The sequence below is a fragment of the Phyllostomus discolor genome, chromosome X (genome assembly GCF_004126475.2).
Source record: "Phyllostomus discolor isolate MPI-MPIP mPhyDis1 chromosome X, mPhyDis1.pri.v3, whole genome shotgun sequence".
Lineage (NCBI taxonomy): Eukaryota > Metazoa > Chordata > Mammalia > Chiroptera > Phyllostomidae > Phyllostomus > Phyllostomus discolor.
This window is the reverse complement of record NC_050198.1, coordinates 43,212,886-43,231,106: the sequence shown is the minus strand read 5'-3', so window position 1 is coordinate 43,231,106 and position 18,221 is coordinate 43,212,886. Positions and strand designations below refer to the sequence as shown.

Sequence of the window (18,221 nt, the reverse complement as noted above, 5' to 3'; positions counted from 1 at the left end):
GCTTATTAATTTTATTTTAGGAAATTTATGCTCTCTTAAAATATATAAAAACAAAAACATCAGGGTTCTTTTTTGCAAAAAATGAAATGTTAATCTTTGCTATTTATTTCCATTAGAAAACATTTCCCTTAATATTTTCCCAAAATGCTTTTTTTTCTAATCACAATTTTTTTTATTATATAATAGTTTACTGCCATCAGAAGTATATTTCAGTGGAACCTGAATAAAGTCAGTGAAGAATTTATGAACGTTCACTTTAAAGTCAATATTTGAAATTTATTTTTAGTTTTGAGTTAATAATAGAGTCACATACAATTGTAAGAAATGATACGGAAAGCTCCTGTGCACCCTTACCCAGATCCACCCCCAGAGTAATAGCTTGCTTAACTATAGTACAGAATACCAACCAGAACATAGACTCTGATAATCCATGGACTTTTTAAGATTTGACCACCTTTTTCCAGATTATACCAATTTTGCATGTGTGTCCTCTCTGTGTGTGTGTCCTCTTGTATGTCCTTCCTTGTGTGTCTTCTCTCTGTATATTTACATTTTTTACATTTACTATAGTGTGTGTATAATTCTTTTGAGAGAAATTTTAGTTGGGAATAAAATAGGCTAAAGTGCCTAGGTCTTCTGATCCATTTAAGCAATTAAGGCTCCACTATCAAGTCACTTCACAAGTGGTTACTATCTGAGGGTGACTGTAATACGAACATAGTTTTAGTAGTGCAATATTATATTGAAGATATGTTTATTACTCTATCCCAAACAGTATGCTGACTGCAGAGAAAGATCCATTTTCTTCATTCAAGTAATTATAGTTGCTCTGAGCCTTGGGAAATCTGCAGTGGAAATGTATTTGTGAAAACAAGTGGAGCATCACAATAATTTGACATTTCATCAGATTTATTACATAATAAAAATCCTTCTGGTTAGTATTGCAGGAACAGGAGGGGCTCACATCAAGTGCACAGTTCCTCTTATTGGAAAATGTTCACTGAACAAAATTGGGACCATAAGTGGGAGAACAGGAGTATATAGTATGGTGGGGATGTGCAGAGTCTTGAGAGGCAAGCTCAGGGGTGCTGCTGTTCTGGGGAGGCTGCTGAAAATGAGGAGTTCATGGTATAAGCATAGAGTCCCTGCTGGTTCTCCATTGGCTTATCATAAACGAGAACTAGTCCAGGCTGCCGGAGCACTTTCAACTTTCTTCTGCAACACTGGACTCTCTTACTTATTTCACCACAAGTACCTTTGAATTTTTACTGAAGCTCAGACAATGATTTTATGCAATGAACTGATTTTCAAGAATCTAAATGCCTAGAATGAAATGTGCTCAACTAAAAGGAAAAAAATAACAATTACTCAGCCTTTGATCACCCCAGTGTGGAAAGTAACAATTAAAGAGAATGGACAAAATATAGAAGGACCGTAAATTAGGGGTACTTAGACCATCAAATGTTGTGACATCATATTCCTTTAATAAAAAAAAAAACATTTTCTATAGGAATATATTCCAAACCTGAATCATTAGAAAAGACCTTTTTAACTGTGTGATTGTGGTCTCCCCACACTCATATCAGACATAGTTGTGTATTATTTAACTCATCTGTCATAAACACAAGTGAGATTGACATTTGCGTAAACCCCCCATTGGAAAACCAATAATGTTTAGCTAGGATGTTCCTAGAAACAGCATTTATACACACTGATAGCCAACAGCAATTCCACACCACTATCCTAGAACATGAGCTCTAGATTTCACTGGATTTCTCCAGAGCTAACTTATGTAAGTCAAGTTGCACTCACAATTATCATTGGTTTATGTTTTTAAGAATGTATGATTTTGCCCATTTGCCCTAGTCAGTCTTCCCACCCAGCACAAATGTGGGGCTAAGACATTCAGATTATGAGAATACCAATAACTTTGGAACTTTCTGAAGGGTGATATAGATTCCATTTGAGCTTGTCCTTTCTCTTCAAAGGTATGCAATGAGACTTAAGAATTTTGCAAGCCCCTTGGCTTCAGATGGGGACAAAAAGCTGGCAGTATTATGGTAAGTCCCATGGAGGCCAAGAGGAAATGGTTGAAATGTTGCAGTACAATTTGAAAACTCCAGATCAACTTAAGCTGCTTAGCCCAGATCATTATTCTTGTTTTCTATTAAACTATTAAAGGATAACTAATGGATTTCTCCCATCTTGCTGACTAAACATTTACTCTCCTAATTTATATCCTTATCAAGATAGGATTTTAATGCTTACTCATTCTCTTTTAATGTTCTTACTACTTTTGTTTCTCAGTAACTATAGGAGAGTAACTGCAAAATATGAGTCAGCATTTATTTTTGCAGTTTACTGATTTCCTTAAGCACTGGTATTAACATAATCCTTTCTTCATCACCACAGCTACCGAAGTTTATCTCTTCTCTACTTGAGGATGTTTAAACTGAAGAAGGACCATGCTATGAAGTACTCCAGATCACTAATGGAATATTTTAAGGTAATCCTTATTTTGTATAATTTATAGATCCTGCATGATTAAATCAGTAATAAGATATGATAGGCATGTTATTAAATACCAAGGTTTTTGCTGTCAAAGGCTTAACCTCCCTCACCATGGCATGCCATCACCCTCTCACTTCTGCTTTGGGGCTCAGCAGATAGCTTAGGTTTGATTTGATTCAATGGAGAAAAGGCACAATGATAGTGCAATCACCTCATTATTCTCTGGGTTGTCCAAATGGACCTTGGCAGCTTCCCAGTTGCAGTCAGTGGAGGTAATGTCTTCTGCTGCACCCTGCATGAGGGACTCATAGCCTGTGGCTGACTATGGCCAATCTTATGTTAAAGAGAATCTAGTCCAGAAATTTCTCACCTCATGGAGCCCTTTGACTGTGAGAAGTCTTCAAGTACAGTGATTGAGCTTTAATACAAGTGATTGCTTTGCTTACTAAAATCAACAATCACACAAACAATAAATAAATATACCATCTAGAGACCTGAAGTTCTAAATTTGCAAGCAAAATATATTTACCTCAAAATGCAATGCCAAAACTTAGGAATGAGCCTGGATGAAAACTATAAGCAATAGCCTGGTACTAGGCCTGGCCACTATACCAACAATAACTGGCTTGAGGGTCAGTGGAGCTTCTGCTGCTTCTGCCCCCCCAACAGCGGTCATGATGTAGAATTGAGGAGGTTCAGGGTTCCTGTTGGGCTGGTCTAAAAAAAAAAAACAATATTTATTTATGTATTTGCCAAGTGAATGGCACCATTTGGCTAAATTGCACCAAAGCAAATTTGAAAATTAAATGAATTAAATCATGACCTTCCATCAATCATCCAAACCCAGTGACTGGCAGGATACAGTTATATGAGGACACTGACTGGTTTGGGATAAAGAGCAAGTTCACTAGCTACTATGCGGGGTGACCATAATGCCATAAATCTGGTGCTTGTGGTAGATGAACAGGTTCAAATACAACAGACGTCCATCCCTTCACTTGTCTACTGTACCAACCTATGCTCTAGAAAGTGGTTCTTAAACTTGAATGGGCATCACAATTCCCTAGAGTGCTCATAAAACCAGAGTGCTGGGTCCCATCCCCAAGACTACCTGATACTATAGGTCTGGGAGGGGGCCTGAGAATTTGCATTTTAATAACTTTCTAGGTAATGCTAACGCTGCTGGTCCTCTGATCACACTTTGAGAGCTACTGCCCTCTTCAGCCTGCCCTGTGTAGTTTTCACAGCATTGAAAAATACCAAACAGATGCTTAATAACTCACTCCTCAGGCAGTACATTGAGCTTCTCTGAGATTAAAAACTGAAGTCTTCAGAATTCACCTTAGGTATGGATCTTTAAGGTCCAAAGAAGTGTTGCATTGTCACTGTGTTCCTGAAAGTGCTGATTCTCTCCCTTATACCCCATTTGCAAAGGGGTCTGGGTGGGAACTTGAGAGGAAGAAGAAGAGTATAAACTGAGTCATGAGGCCAGAGAGGCAGGCCTGAGTCAGGCTCAATGCAAAAGTGTCCTGGCCTTGTACTCCTTGGGCTCCAACCTGATAAATTCATTATAATGAGCCAGATCACTGTACTATTGTGGTGATGCTTAGTAACAGGGTTCTCTGTACTCCATGAGTGTTTGGCCATGAAAATACAGGAGGCCCATTCTTTAAACCATCTCAGATCCATCAAAGAAAAATATAATGTTTAAAATTCCATTGCAATGTAGCCCTGTACCAGCTGCATTGCTAAATAGTGAAAACTGTCAGCCATGAGGCTTTGACATGTAAATATGTCAAATCAAGTCAATTCATGAAAAAGCAAAACACAAAGCACTATTTGGTCCTGACACGTTCTTAGGATATCAGAAATTATAGCCCACATTGCATTCCAGGAAAAACATTTGCCACTTGAGCCAAAGGTGAAAAGCTTGCTGTACTCTAAGGAGCTTGTTTTGCAGAATAAATTTTAGATGAGAATAATTAAACCACTTCTTGGAGAACTGAGTCTGATTCATTGGGACTCTTAGTGTATGACCCCTTTCATCAAGTGACCTTCATGGTCTTGATTGGAGCCCACTAATTATCCTAACCAGCTATTTGCATTGAGTGTGTGTCATGGTGTGCTGATGTGCACATACATCCCAGTTCTGCAAATGAAACAAGAGGCATTCCAAAATGCTGCAATCAATATTAGTGTACTCTAAATCACACTTCCACCTTGTTCTGAATTAATAAAACACAAATAGATGTCCTTATTTTCCTCTCTTTTTCTCTCTCTCTTTTCTAGCAAAATGCTTCAAAAGTCACTCAGATACCATCTTCATGGGTAGGCAATGAAAAGTAAGTATCTTTGAAAATTGCTCTTTCAGAAAATTAGTGATGTAATAGACCACAAATATTTTGTATTGAAAACTCAGAAATAAAGGTAAATTTTCAGACTACAGTAATTTTTGTACACAAAAAAATTCTACTCAGGCTTCATCTAATGGGCAAGACAGAAAAGTTTAACATGATGCGGCTCCCAATTTTTTTTAACTATTTGATCTACAAGCCAAATTATGACCATAAAAGATATCTGTTAATGAGATAGTAAGCACCATGCCACTTCAGAGAGGCAGGTTAAAAGTTAAGTTTAATGCAGTGACATTTCAGTGGTTCACTCAGTAATGAAAGTTCAATGAAATATTTATTGATATATGGTAAGTGCTGTTTAATAAAACCAAAGGCATAATAGTGTTGAAAAAGTAAAGGTACTCAGCCAATTATCTGAGCCTTCATGATGAATTTTATATTAATACTAAAATAGCCTGACCTAAAATATAAATGCATCTACTATAATGGTCATAGAGCTATATGTGCTTGGGACAGCTAAGTCTTCCAGCAGTAGGGTGGGTACCTGGAAATCCATTGACCTAGTGTCTACATGCTGCCCTTAACTTCCAAAGTAAGCTCAGAGAATCCCTTCCTTTCTCTGGGTTTGTTTTTCCATCTCTAAAACACAAGGGCAGGATCTAATGACTTCTAGGCACATCTGAAGAGCTATTCTTAGATGGAGATTTTTTGAATCCTAGTTGTGGCTCAGCTGTGAATTGGCTATGTGTCTAAGAGTGTTAGACACATGCTTGCTTGAGTATTGCATGCTTGAGTATTAGTTTTACTCTGATGCCAATACTTCCCTCACCAATGCAAGCTGGTATGGGAAGGGAAAATAGATGTATATGGATGCATACTTATGCAAAGAGTTTATTTTTTTTCATTTTTCATCATTTCAAAATTCTTGTTTCTCTGATGAAAACACTTTCTTCAAGAGTAAAATAGGCTCCTCTGCCACTTTATAAATATCTGCAAAGAATACTCCAAAAGCAGTGGCATGATTAACTCTACTATAATATCATGAAAATATCCACTGCTAGTATCATACCCTAAGAATCCTGAAGCACCAACTCAAAAGAACCTATGCACCCCAATGTTCATAGCAGGACAATTTAGATTAGCCAAGTGCTGGAAGCAACCTAAGTGTCCATCAGTAAATGAGTGGATCAAAAAACTGGTACATTTACACAATGGAATACCTCACAGAAGAAGAAAGAAGGAACTCCTATCCTTCGCAACAGATGGTTGGATCTGGAAAGCATTGTACTAAGTGAAATAAGCCAGGCAGTGAAAGATAAGTACCATGTGATCTCACCTATTAACTCAGTTACTGTATTGAAAGGAAATACTATTTAAACTGTTGAATTAGGTCTTACTCTTATAATGATGGACAAAAGCAAAAGAACATTTCTCTCTGCAAGTTCAAAAAATAAAAATAGCCCTGGCTGGTGTGGCTCAGTGGTTGAGTGCTGCCCTGAGAATCAAAGGGTCATTGGTTTGATTCCCAGTCTATGTCACATGCCTGGGTTGCTGGACAGGTCCCCCGTGGGTGGCTCACAAGAGGCAACCACACATTGATGTTTCTCTCCCTCTCTTCCTTCCCCTCTCTAAAAAGTAAAGTAAATAAATATTTTTTAAAACATCCATTGGAAGGCTCAGAGAAAACTGTTTTATGTGAGCACAGAGTAAATGAAGGGCAAATTTGGGTAAGCAGCCATGAACAGATCACTGAGAATAGATACAAGGTCTGTTGGAAAAAAGTCCTGTCATTGTTAGTATAACGAGAATGGTTTGCACAGCATTGATGTAACCTGGCAGCCAAGTAAAGTGGACTGGAATTCACATGCATGAACAATGATGACTTCCCTGTGCTAGTCAGTGGGGACGGTAGATGTCATTGAGTTAAGCATGTGTACTGTGTGGCTATTGCATTCCAAATGACTGAGCAAGTAGCACAAAAAATCTGCATCAAATTTTTCATTAAGCTTGAAGGTTCCTATGCAGAAACTATTTAGATGATTCAGAAGGCCACAGCTATGGGCAACTGATCATTAACAGGTTCATCACAGTGGCATGCCTGTTCATGCATCATGTCTCCTGCAGGGTTTTTGCTGAAACATCAAATCACCCAGGTGACTCAGCCCCATCACAGCCCAGATTTGGCACCCTGTGACTTCTGGCTTTTCCCAAAACTAAAATCACCTTTGAAAGGAAAGAGATTTCAGACCATTGATGAGATTCAGGAAAATATGACAAGGCAGCTGATGATGATTGGAAGATCTGTGTGAGGTCTCAAGGTGCCTACTTTGAAGAGGATTGAGGTGTCATTGTCCTGTGTACAATGTTTCTTGTGTCTTGTGTCTTCTTTAATAAATGCCTCCATTTTTATAGCACATAGATGGATACTTTCTGGACAGACAGATATCTGTGTACACATACACGGTCTGAAATAAAAGAACTCAAACACATCCTAAGCTTATGAAGTGACATTAAAAGCCTCTTGAAATGATTTTTAAAGCATCTGTCTGAAGAAAGCACACTCCCTTTGGCAGACCATAAAGGTAATGAATAAAGAAACTCAAAACAATTGCCCAGGGGTTACATGCTATTTATTCAGCACACACTTCAGGAGCATTTCCTTATGAGGGGCTGAGGACACAGCTGAATTCAATGTGATTCCTGCACTCCAGAAGCACACTGTACAGTGGAGTGAGATGAAATATATGAATAAAGCTCTGTGGAAGCCCAAGAGAAAGAGAGCTCAGGTCTCTCTAGTAAAGGAGGACTTCTTGCCTGCAACCAAAGATATTATAGTCTGGCTTCCCCAGTGAATGAGTATTGCTGGCCCCATACAGGGCCCCTCACAGCACATTACAGAAGCAGCACCCCTGACCTGGAAGGCTGTAGGGTAATAAGAAAGAACAGAAATGCAGTTGGAAGGAAAAGAAAAACCTACTTAGTATAAAGCAAGGGTCAGTAAACATTCTGTGAAGTGCCAACTTTTACATATCTTGGGATTTGCCAGTGGAGAGGCAAAACTGAGGCTATTATATGGAGAGCATAAAAGAGAAAGCATAAGTTTATGCAAATATTTACTGATAAAATTCAAAATATATTAACAGTTAATCACAACCTTTATAATACAAGTCACCCAAGGATAAGAATAAGACTTAAAAAAACATTTTACTGAATTGAGGTTCAAAGTTAGTGTTCCCTCTCATCATCATATCAATTGCAAATGTTCATCTTTTCAAACCATTTGTAGCTCACAGGCTATGCAGAAACAGGTAGTGGTCCAGATTTCCCAACTCCTGATGCAGACTCATGGAGGCCATGTTGTGGACAGTTTAAAGAGCTGGGAAACAATTTCAAATGTCACACAGACAGAAGGAAAAGAAAGAGGGCTATGAAGGCTATGGAACTGTGAAAGAAGTAGGCCTTTAAAGGTGCTGTTTCAGTACACAGGTAGATGTGGGTGCTTCTAAGACCTTTAGGTAACATGGTGGAATGGAAAGAAAGTGGACTTTGGAGAAAAACAGACTTGCTTTTTAAAAATATTTCAATTATAGTTTACAATCAATACTACTTTTTATTTGTTTTAGGTGTTCAGCATAGTGGTTAGACAATCGTATCCTTTACAAAGTGTTCCCCCTAATATTTCCAGTACCTAGATGGCACCTGACACAGTTATTGCAATATTATTGGATATATTCCTTATGCTGTATTTTACATCCCTGTATTTTTGTAACTACCAATTTGTACTTCTTAGTCTCTTTACCTTTTTCATGCAGTCCTTTGATTTCCCTACCCTCAGGCCACTATCATTCAAAACAAACCTGCTTTCACATTTTGGTTCTTCAACTGATTTGCTGTATGGCCTTCAGAAAAGAGCTGAACTTCTCTATTCCCTTTTGTCTGTGAAACAGCAGTGGCAGAAATTCACCCAGAGTTCCCTAAAACATAGAGATATTATTAATGAAGGCCAGATCACCATGTTTGGGACACAGTAACTTTAAAAATGGTGGCTGCTACCACTGCTATGGTTTTTGTTGTCATTGTTCTGTTTTTGAGTTGGAAAGTATAAACAATCCCACCCCTGGAACTCCCACAGCTCTTGGTCTTGTACCATAGATTGCCAAAAATTCATGGAGTCTGCTCCCCTATTAGACTAGTAGGTCTTTTCAATGAGGGATTGTTTATTCTTTTTTAAAAAGATTTTATTTATTTATTTTTAGAGAGGGAGGGGATGGAGAAAGAGAGAGAGAGAGAGAAACATCAATGTGCAGTTGCTGGGGCCCGTGGCCTGCAACCCAGGCATGTACCCTGACTGGGAATCGAGCCTGCGACACTTTGGTTTGCAGCCCGTGCTCAATCCACTGAGCTATGCCAGCCAGGGCTTGTTTATTCTTTTATTAACCTAACATTGTGTGCCTACTTTGCATGAGATACTTGCCAGACCCTTTACATGTTTTTTATTTATCCTTGTGTTATTATGTATTATTCTACCCTTCTCAGAGCACCTAATATATATTCCTCTACATAAGGAATAGAGGGATAGCTGGAAAGCAAATTGTTCATTTACTTAACTGGTATTAATTAAGTACATAGTATGTGTACCAGACATTTTTCTACATAGCAATGGATAAATAGAAATAGAGAAAAATTCCTGCCCTTGTCAAAGTCACAGTCTGTTGGAGGAGAAAGACAGTAAAAAACATGCAGTTTGCTAGATGTTGATAAATTTCAAAGAATAAATAGAAACAAGAAAGGGGGTTAGAAAGGACTATTTGGCATGGGGCAGGGGGTAGCAGACCTATCTTGAATAGGGATAAATAAGAATGTCCCTTGATAACACTTCAATGTTTATGAACTAAAAAGGCCTTTTCAAGATGCATAAGGTCACAAAGTTGATTTGTTCCCCCTTGTGACTTCTAGACATGATTGGTAATCATTGAGTCCAACCTTTTCTTCCAGTAGACAAAAAGCCCTGCAAGGGTAACAGACTTGCTCAGGAGCACACAGCAATTTAAGACAAAACTGGGACTAGAATTCAGGTCTCCTGGGATTCCAGCATTTATTTCTAAGGACACATGGTCTCCTTTCAACATTTGTGACACCTGACAGCTTTGCTGTTTTCTCTAGACTACAAATGAGAACATATTCCTGTCTTGCCATAACTTGACATGTAAGAGTTAATGACCAACACTAGGGGAAAAGGCTAAAAATAGCATTAGCAACATGCCATGATAAAGAAATCCAGCATTCCCTGCTTTTTGTGTGTGTCTATGTCATTAGCTGACTCTTTTGTTCCTAGGTCCCTGAGCTTGGACCACTTCCCACCCTATCCCTGTCTTGAGAATATATCTTTCTGTCAAGAAACTATCAAAACATCTCAGAAACTATAACTAGAACAGGAAAACCTTCACATCCTTTTACACCAGACAAGTGTAGAACAAGTGAGGATCCACTTCCCCCCTCATACCAGAACATACCAAAAGATATGTTATACTCTGTTTGCAGAAATGGACCAAAGTTCTCACCTGGCTATAAGCTCAGCCTGCATGAGTCTCAAGGCAAGTATATTAGAATTGCTTCTATATTGAGTCCAGCAGCACTTTGGAATTTTGGTACCTTGTATATTCTATTTCCCCAGATCCTCTATGCTGCCTCTCTGGGTACACATCTGCTCTATGAACATGGTTAGTACTAAGGAACACAGTCACCCTGGAAATCTAGAGTTGCCAACAGCAATAGCTGGCAAAGGGGAGGGGGAATGAGATAGGGTTCCTTGATGGCGTGTGGGGACTGTGTTCAGAGAAATGAGGGGGAGTTCCTTCAAACATACAGGCTCAGGGAGTTCCAAACACAGCTTTCTCCCATTTGTTTTATTTTACCTTTCAAATGTTCAATCATAATGTGCCACATTTGTCTGGGCAGTTGTTCACAGTCTGGATAAAAGAGTATAGGGAGGCCAGGGTTATAGACAAACGTTGCTCATGGGCAAGGAAGCCACCCATGCCTTTGGTACTATCCCCAGGGAGTCTTCAGCAGGTCAATCTAACGTCAGGCCCTCCATGTTTTGTGCAGCCAGCAGGTGACTCCTTGCTGCTGACATTAAAGAATTAAACAAAAATCTATCTCCAAATATTGGTAGTACCTAAAGTAGGAATCCCAAAGTCTCTTTTTATTAACCAGTGTGCAGGTGAACAGTCAGCAATTAAGACATTCCTGTATAGCATGTCTTGAAGAACCCTAATCAGATCTGTAGAATCTTACATTTTCCACCTTCCCTAATACTGCTCCTTGGGGAACTTTTAAGAAATGCACTTTGCTTATTGTGGTGATTGTATTTGGAGCAAACTCTTATTGTGATTTCCATAAAACATTTTGATAACGTACCAATACTGCACATCAAGTGTTTTCTAAATGCCAATAGTCATTCTGGCAGCAGGTAGAGAACTCATTATAGTTTTGAGCTGTTTCTCTCTCTGAAACATCACAACATTTGAATATATATATATATTTTTTCAAATATATACATTCAAATATATATAATTTAGCATATATATTCAAATATTCAAAGAGCTACATTTATCAGTAGAATTAATGCCAGGGAAAGATATATCAGCTCTTTCTGGTATTTTAAAAGAATGTAGCAATACACATGGCATCATCAATGGTTATCAAAGGTAGTGTGACTTCACTGTTTAACATTAAAAATGGAGAAGTATGGCTCATTCTGGCATTACAGCCCTGTGTGGTTGGCCAGATGAAACAAGAAAGGGAAGATAATAAGCTCTTTCTATGCTGCAGCCTCTGGAGAAACCTACTGTGTTGGAAAAAGCTATAGGATATCATTTGATAAGTCAGTGGGGTGTGGGAACAAGTTCCACTCCACTTGAGCTTCATATTTGTTCACTATGCTAAACCATACTGTGGGAATGGTGTTCTCATGAGGTCCCAGTCTGATGAGGGAGGTCTAGAGCCCACTGTCATTCTTCCCAACCAGCCTAACAAGATCTGTCTGTTCCTATTCCCCAGGAACACTCCATCCCCAGTGTCTCTCAACAATGTCTCTTCCCTCAATGCAATGGGGAACTATAACAATGGCCCAGTCACCATCCCCCAGCACATTCACCATATGGCTGCCAGCCACGTCATCACTAGCAACATATTACAAGGCTATGAAAACTGGGACATGGCTGACAAACTGACAAGAGAGAACAAAGGTATGCTCATCTGCTGTATCCATTGTTCACAGACCATGTTGGAATCAACTGCTTTGAAGGACTTGAATTTTCCTGGTGGCCTTATTCTTCTGTCTCTAATTTTCAGGGTTTAGATGAGAGAAGAAGGTATTAATTCTGGGCTGATACATTGACCTTTTTTTTCCTAAGAAAGTGAAAAAAAAGAAAAACCTGGGATTTGTCTCTTTTGAAGCTCAAACTAATCTGAACTGTGAGGTGTCGGCAAATGACTGTTTCAGATTTTCACTCAATGGTAAGGATAAAAACAGAAAAATAGAGGCAAAGAAATGGAGAATTATTTGCAAATTCATTAAGATTCTGTTGGCTGCTGTTGTCAACTTTAATATTTTTTCAGGGGTGAGGTTGAACTCAGGCCTCTGCCTTCATTATAACCAGCAGCTCCAGTGAGTGCATGATAATGTGGCTTGAATTCAGAAGCAAGGGCCAAAGCTCAGCTAGTATTTTCAACACACTGACAGCTGAGATAAAGGGTAAGGGTAACACATGATGTTTGGCTACAAAACAAATGTAAGGGGGTTGTGCTTTACTGGGAAGTGGGTCAGTGGTCTTTGATGTCTCATGCTGCCATCTATGACCCTAACTGTCAAATAGATTCACAATGAAGCCTCAATATCCTAGTGAAGGTGGGAAGTAAAAATAAACCGCACTTTTGCCTTGGCCATTCATTTGACTCAGTGATTCTGGCCCAGGAACCACAGACAGCCCCATGCCAGTCAAGGTGAGGATGGATGTGGACGTTTTGAAATCAGACAGCAAAGAGTTGACCAGAAATTTGAATTAGTAGAACTGTCTGGTAAGGAAGAGGGAGGCATCAGCGTTCTACATAGTCCAGTGGCTGCTACTGGGATATGAGATGGTGAAAGTTGCATGGAGTGGGCTTGGTGCTACTATGTCCCCAACAATGAGTGATGGGGATTTTCTGGATTCAGGCTGTGGCTTCAGGGCACCTGCATACAAATGGAAATTCTCATGGGTTTGACTACAAAGGATTTACTAGGCTCCCTGGCCCAATTCTTCTCCCAAACCTGAGTCTTCACAGCCCAGGTAGCTCTCCTTTCCTTTCTACTCTGGCCCCAGGGTTCTGGCTTGCTTCTCTTCTCCCTGAAAAGCTGCTGCTCTAGTGTCTGTGGTAGCCCTCTCCACTGTCCAATTATGGAATGAGGCACAGCCTTCCCACCCCTCCTCTGTGCTGCACCTTTACTACTGTATTGCTGAGTATGTGGGAAAAACAGTCCCAATGGAGTAGGAATATTACAGAGTTTGAACCCTGATCATTTATGTTTCAATCCTGCCTGGGTCATGTACTGGCTGGGTAACTTCAGGCAAGTTACTTAAATCTATGAGCTACTTTCTAGCTTCCATCTCTATAATGGATATAATAATAATAAGATGATGGTGAAGAAAATACCCAGAAGGATGATAGAGATGAGTTAAATGAAATAATATGTGTAAAGCAAATAGCATAAAATATCAGATACAAGGTAGAAATACTATGAATATTTAATTTTTTTACTTACTGCATATTATTAGACAGGGTGGGGCAAAAGTAAGTTTACCTATGTTCATATGGAAAACAATACAACAATTAATAAATGATAATACAAGAATATACTGTTTCATATACTCAAAAGTGTAAACCTACTTTTGCCCCACACTGTATATCTATATAACTCAGAGATTCTGTGGCTATCAAAGCATATCCCATAATTTGAGAATTTGACCCTCAACTCAGCTATAAATTTACACTGACTTCAGGGAATATTTGCAAATATTGCTTACATGTGTTTATACCTCAATTTTTATATGCTAGCAACTGCACTATTTGCTTTATCATTTGTTGTCTCTTTTATCCTCATGCCATAGATGAAGAAACTGAGGATCAGTGAGGTTAAGAAACTTACTTACCCATAATATCACAGCTTTTAATGTTGGGAGCAGAAATTGAATTTTGAACTGTCCAATTCCAGAGTCTGAACTCTTAACCAATAGACTACACTGCCCATCTAGAGATCAGCATTAATAATGGGTCCTCAGAGACCTTCAGTGATCTCCTGCCCTCAGTTACCTGAATAATAGGCAATCCTTAATTTGACTACTTTTCTAGGCTTTTAGAAATCCAAAGATAACAGGTCCAGACAACGAGGACTATCCAAGTGTTCTAGAATTGCAAGTGAAGGCACAAAACATCTTAAAATTTGGCTAGCTTGTCTGCCTCCAACACTATCTTACTTTGTACTAGTAATTGGAGGGAAGTTGAATATGTATGGATTTCTTGCATAAGCATCCATTTTCAAAATCTGTTAAGGAAATTTCTTTGAAATTAACTTCAGAACTTTTTAGGAGTAATGTGGTGATTATGCTGATGTTCCAGTGAAATGGAACCACTCTTGTCCTTAGCACAAATGCATCAAGGAGTTGTTAAATTTTCTGCCTAATATTGAGTCAAAACAACTCTGTCACTGTACCAGCAGAAAAGAAAGTGTGTCCTATTAATGTTGCCCTTAGGCTTTTGCTTTTAAGTGGACTAGGGAGAGAACCTGGTTTGGAATCTTCTGTTTGCAGCCTGGAGTTTCACACAGTTGTCATTTCTGAACTGCTTAGAGTTGAAAAATTTTCCCACATTTGCCGTGTCCACACAGAGATGAGGAAACTGAGGCACTCCCCTTTGTTTGGTACTCTGCATCCTACTAAAGAGACAACTGTGTATGTCCATCTTTTTCTACCCAATCATGTAATAGAGACAGATGAAGTTAGCTCTCTCAGTGGAAAGTCTCTATTTCTGCCCCATGCCTATCCACCTATGCAGCTGCAGATGATTTATGGGCCGATTGGGCTGATGTTGCTCTCTGGCCTTTGATCTAGAAACACTGTACCCTACCTCTCCAGCTGCTTACTTAAAGCCGTTATTGAAATAGTGACCTGGATATCTAGTTAGGAATACCACAGCAGTCTTTCTGCAGAATACCAATTGGAAATTCTGGCTCCCACTCAACTCACATTCATTTGAATAAGAAAGTATTGCTATTTGAAATGCTAAAAATAATTTATTGCTTTATCGACAGAAATTTTATTGCATAGTACAGGTTAAAATGTATCACATAATTAAAAGTCTTTTAAAGGATTTTTTTTTGGAGAGAGGGGAAGGGAAGGAGAAAGAGAGGAAGAGAAACATCAATATGTGGTTGACTTTCACGTGCCCCCTACTGGGGACCTGGCTCAAAACCCAGGCATGTGCCCTGACTGGATATTGAATCAATGACCCTTTGCTTTGCAGGCCAGCACTCAGTCCACTGACCCACACCAACCATGGCAAAAGTATCATATAATTAAATTAAGTTCATACCTAGAGAAGGATCCCATATATTATACTAACATGAGGAATAAAAGCATCATTTAGTGAACTACCATCTGCCAGACAATCAAGTGCATGAAACCTATGCATGGAAATTGCTTTCCAAAAAGGCAAGAGAGCATCTTGACCACTTTACAGCAGTCTCCAGCCTTTCCCCTGATACCTCACCCCCAACCAACACAGGTGTAGTTTCCTCATGGCTGAGGCTGCCTCCAGTATGGGAAACTATCAAAAGGGACAACAGAGAGCCCTCTCATAATCAAGATAAATACAGTGCTAAACAACTCAATTTTAGATGTGGAAAGGGACACTTATCTAGTTTCCAGACATTATATAGTCTTTCCCACATCTCCCACCCCCAACACAAAGTTGAAAGTCTAATACTTCATTTACATTTTTTAGTAGGTTGCCTAAGTGTTTTTCCCTTTCCTCAAGTCACCTGGAGGAGAATGAGCTGGGGATTCTTACCATCCATGTTCTGGGGATCAGGGGAGTTGTTATATAACATACTTGCAGGTCATTTTCCTACCCTGAAGGAAATGGCAGTAAGCCTCACCAAATAGATGGCTCCTAGACATTTATTTGGCCTCAGATGCCAATGGCTATAATTGCTGTCCAGGTTCACTGGCTATGTCTACATCATGCCAAGGAAATTTGGTAAACTCAATTAATTTAAACAAAAGGAAAAAAAGAATACTTTTAATTCAGCCCTGGCTGGCGTAGCTCAGTGGATTGAGCGCGGGCTGGGAACCAAAGTGTCCCAGGTTCAATTCCCAGCTAGGGTACATTCCTGGGTTGCAGGCCATAACCCCCAGCAACCGCACATTGATGTCTCTCTCCCCTCCCTTTCCTCCCTAAAAATAAATAAATAAAATCTTTAAAAAAAAAGAATATTTTTAATTCAATAACACATAGAATGACAAACAGCTGGATATCATATAGACCATGGCTCTGCAGTTTAGTGTATACAGATACCTTTGTAAATATAAACTTATAATACATAAAATATAAATTTAATAACTAATATAAATATTTTAAGCACATTTTATTTTACATGCATAATTTATGTATGTGTTTAAATGTATATATATATTATATAAACATAAATATGCAGGCAAATATATATCATGTATAATATATATAGTGACATGTGTGTATATATATGTGTGTGTGTGTGTGTGTGTGAGTATATGTGTGTGTGTATCTCACAAACCTCCACAGTATTGCAATGTACTTTTAGAATCACTGTTTGAGAAAAATATATAGTTATTTGAAAAAATGTACTGTGAATTATCAGATTTAAATCAAATTGGATTTATTAATCACAATAATACAAACATTATTCATGCTACAGAGATTTTGGATCTAAATAAAGATTAAATAATAGTGCTTGATAGCCTTGGCTAGTGTGGCTCAGTAGATTGAGAGCTGGACTGGACATAAAAAGGTTTCCAGTTTGATCCTGTGTCAGGGCACATGCCTGGGTTATGGTCCAGATCCCCAGTTGGGGGCCCTCAAGAGGCAAACACACATTGATGTGTCTCTCCCTCTCTTTCTCCCTCCCTTCCTCTCTCAAAAAATAAATAAATAAAACATGGTAAAACATTTAAAAATAGTGTTTGATATACATATGGTGTCGTGATCCTCTAGTAGATACTCTATAAATTTTCATTGAATGAATGAATAATGGATAACTTTTCCAATGTTCACATGGTTGTGTTTTTGCACGAAGTCAGCTTAATCAATCTGGTGCACATTTTCATGATGTGACTTAAATCCCTAACCAAGATCTTGTCTGATTTTCAGAATTCTTTGGTGATCTGGACACATTGATGGGGCCTTTGACCCAGCACAGCAGCATGACCAATCTTGTCCACTATGTTCGTCAGGGACTATGTTGGCTGCGTATCGATGCCCACTTGTTGTAATGGGTGTTCCCTCATCTCCATTATCACTATCCATCATTCTACCTCTACCAGTGTACCAATATGGTGGAACTCCACTCATCTGAGAAAGTTCTCTTTATGTTTGTTTTTATGCTTCTCTTGATACTTGTAAAAATCAGAGATCATTGTAAGTGATACTACAACTTGAAAACAGTGTATGTTTTATTACTTAGTCATTTTTTTAGTATTTTGTATACAATTCTTAGATACCACCATCCTTTTGTGCTAGATGGAATAGCACAGTACCTACAATATTATTTTAAGTCTACACAACCGAAAACAAAGAATGAAAAATACTTGTGATCATAGCGGGTTGCTGAGAAATGAAATTATGTATATGAACTTAGACACAAAGGACCTGCAAATACTCAAATTTTCAGCAATAGTCATTTTCCAAACTGTATTCTTATGCAGTTTGAACATATTTTGAATCTATTCATATTCAAGAACAGAACAGAGGCAGAAATTCAAGGCAGAAAAGAACATATTTTGAATCTATTGTTTAACTTTCGTGGTTCCCAAAGACTCAATCTTCAGATGAGAATTTTCACTGTCAAAATCCACCACTTATATGTTGTAGCAACCTTGTAAAATTAAGAGCATTAAGAAAATAACTAAGCATAGCAATGTCACTCTTAAAACAAAACTGGCACACAAGCAGAGGACATTTTTGTTAGCATCCCCTTACCTGATTCCCTATATTTAATATTTTAATGATGGAGAGTGGCAACATTTACTTTGACAACTATAAGGCATCAGCTGGCATAAA

The 18,221-nt window shown here is 38.6% G+C and overlaps 1 protein-coding gene across 1 annotated transcript in view; it reads left to right on the top strand.

Annotated features, from left to right (window-relative positions):
• Nucleotides 1–17,672, top strand: part of AFF2 (AF4/FMR2 family member 2) — a 587,647-nt gene extending 569,975 nt beyond the window's left edge. The window contains exons 17-21 of the mRNA XM_028523486.2: nucleotides 1,989–2,060; nucleotides 2,413–2,506; nucleotides 4,801–4,853; nucleotides 11,928–12,115; nucleotides 17,313–17,672. Coding sequence (XP_028379287.1) covers nucleotides 1,989–2,060; nucleotides 2,413–2,506; nucleotides 4,801–4,853; nucleotides 11,928–12,115; nucleotides 17,313–17,434 — 529 coding nt within the window. The 3' untranslated portion in view covers nucleotides 17,435–17,672. The remainder of the gene's footprint in view (nucleotides 1–1,988; nucleotides 2,061–2,412; nucleotides 2,507–4,800; nucleotides 4,854–11,927; nucleotides 12,116–17,312) is intronic.
• The last annotated feature ends 549 nt before the right edge of the window (nucleotides 17,673–18,221 follow it).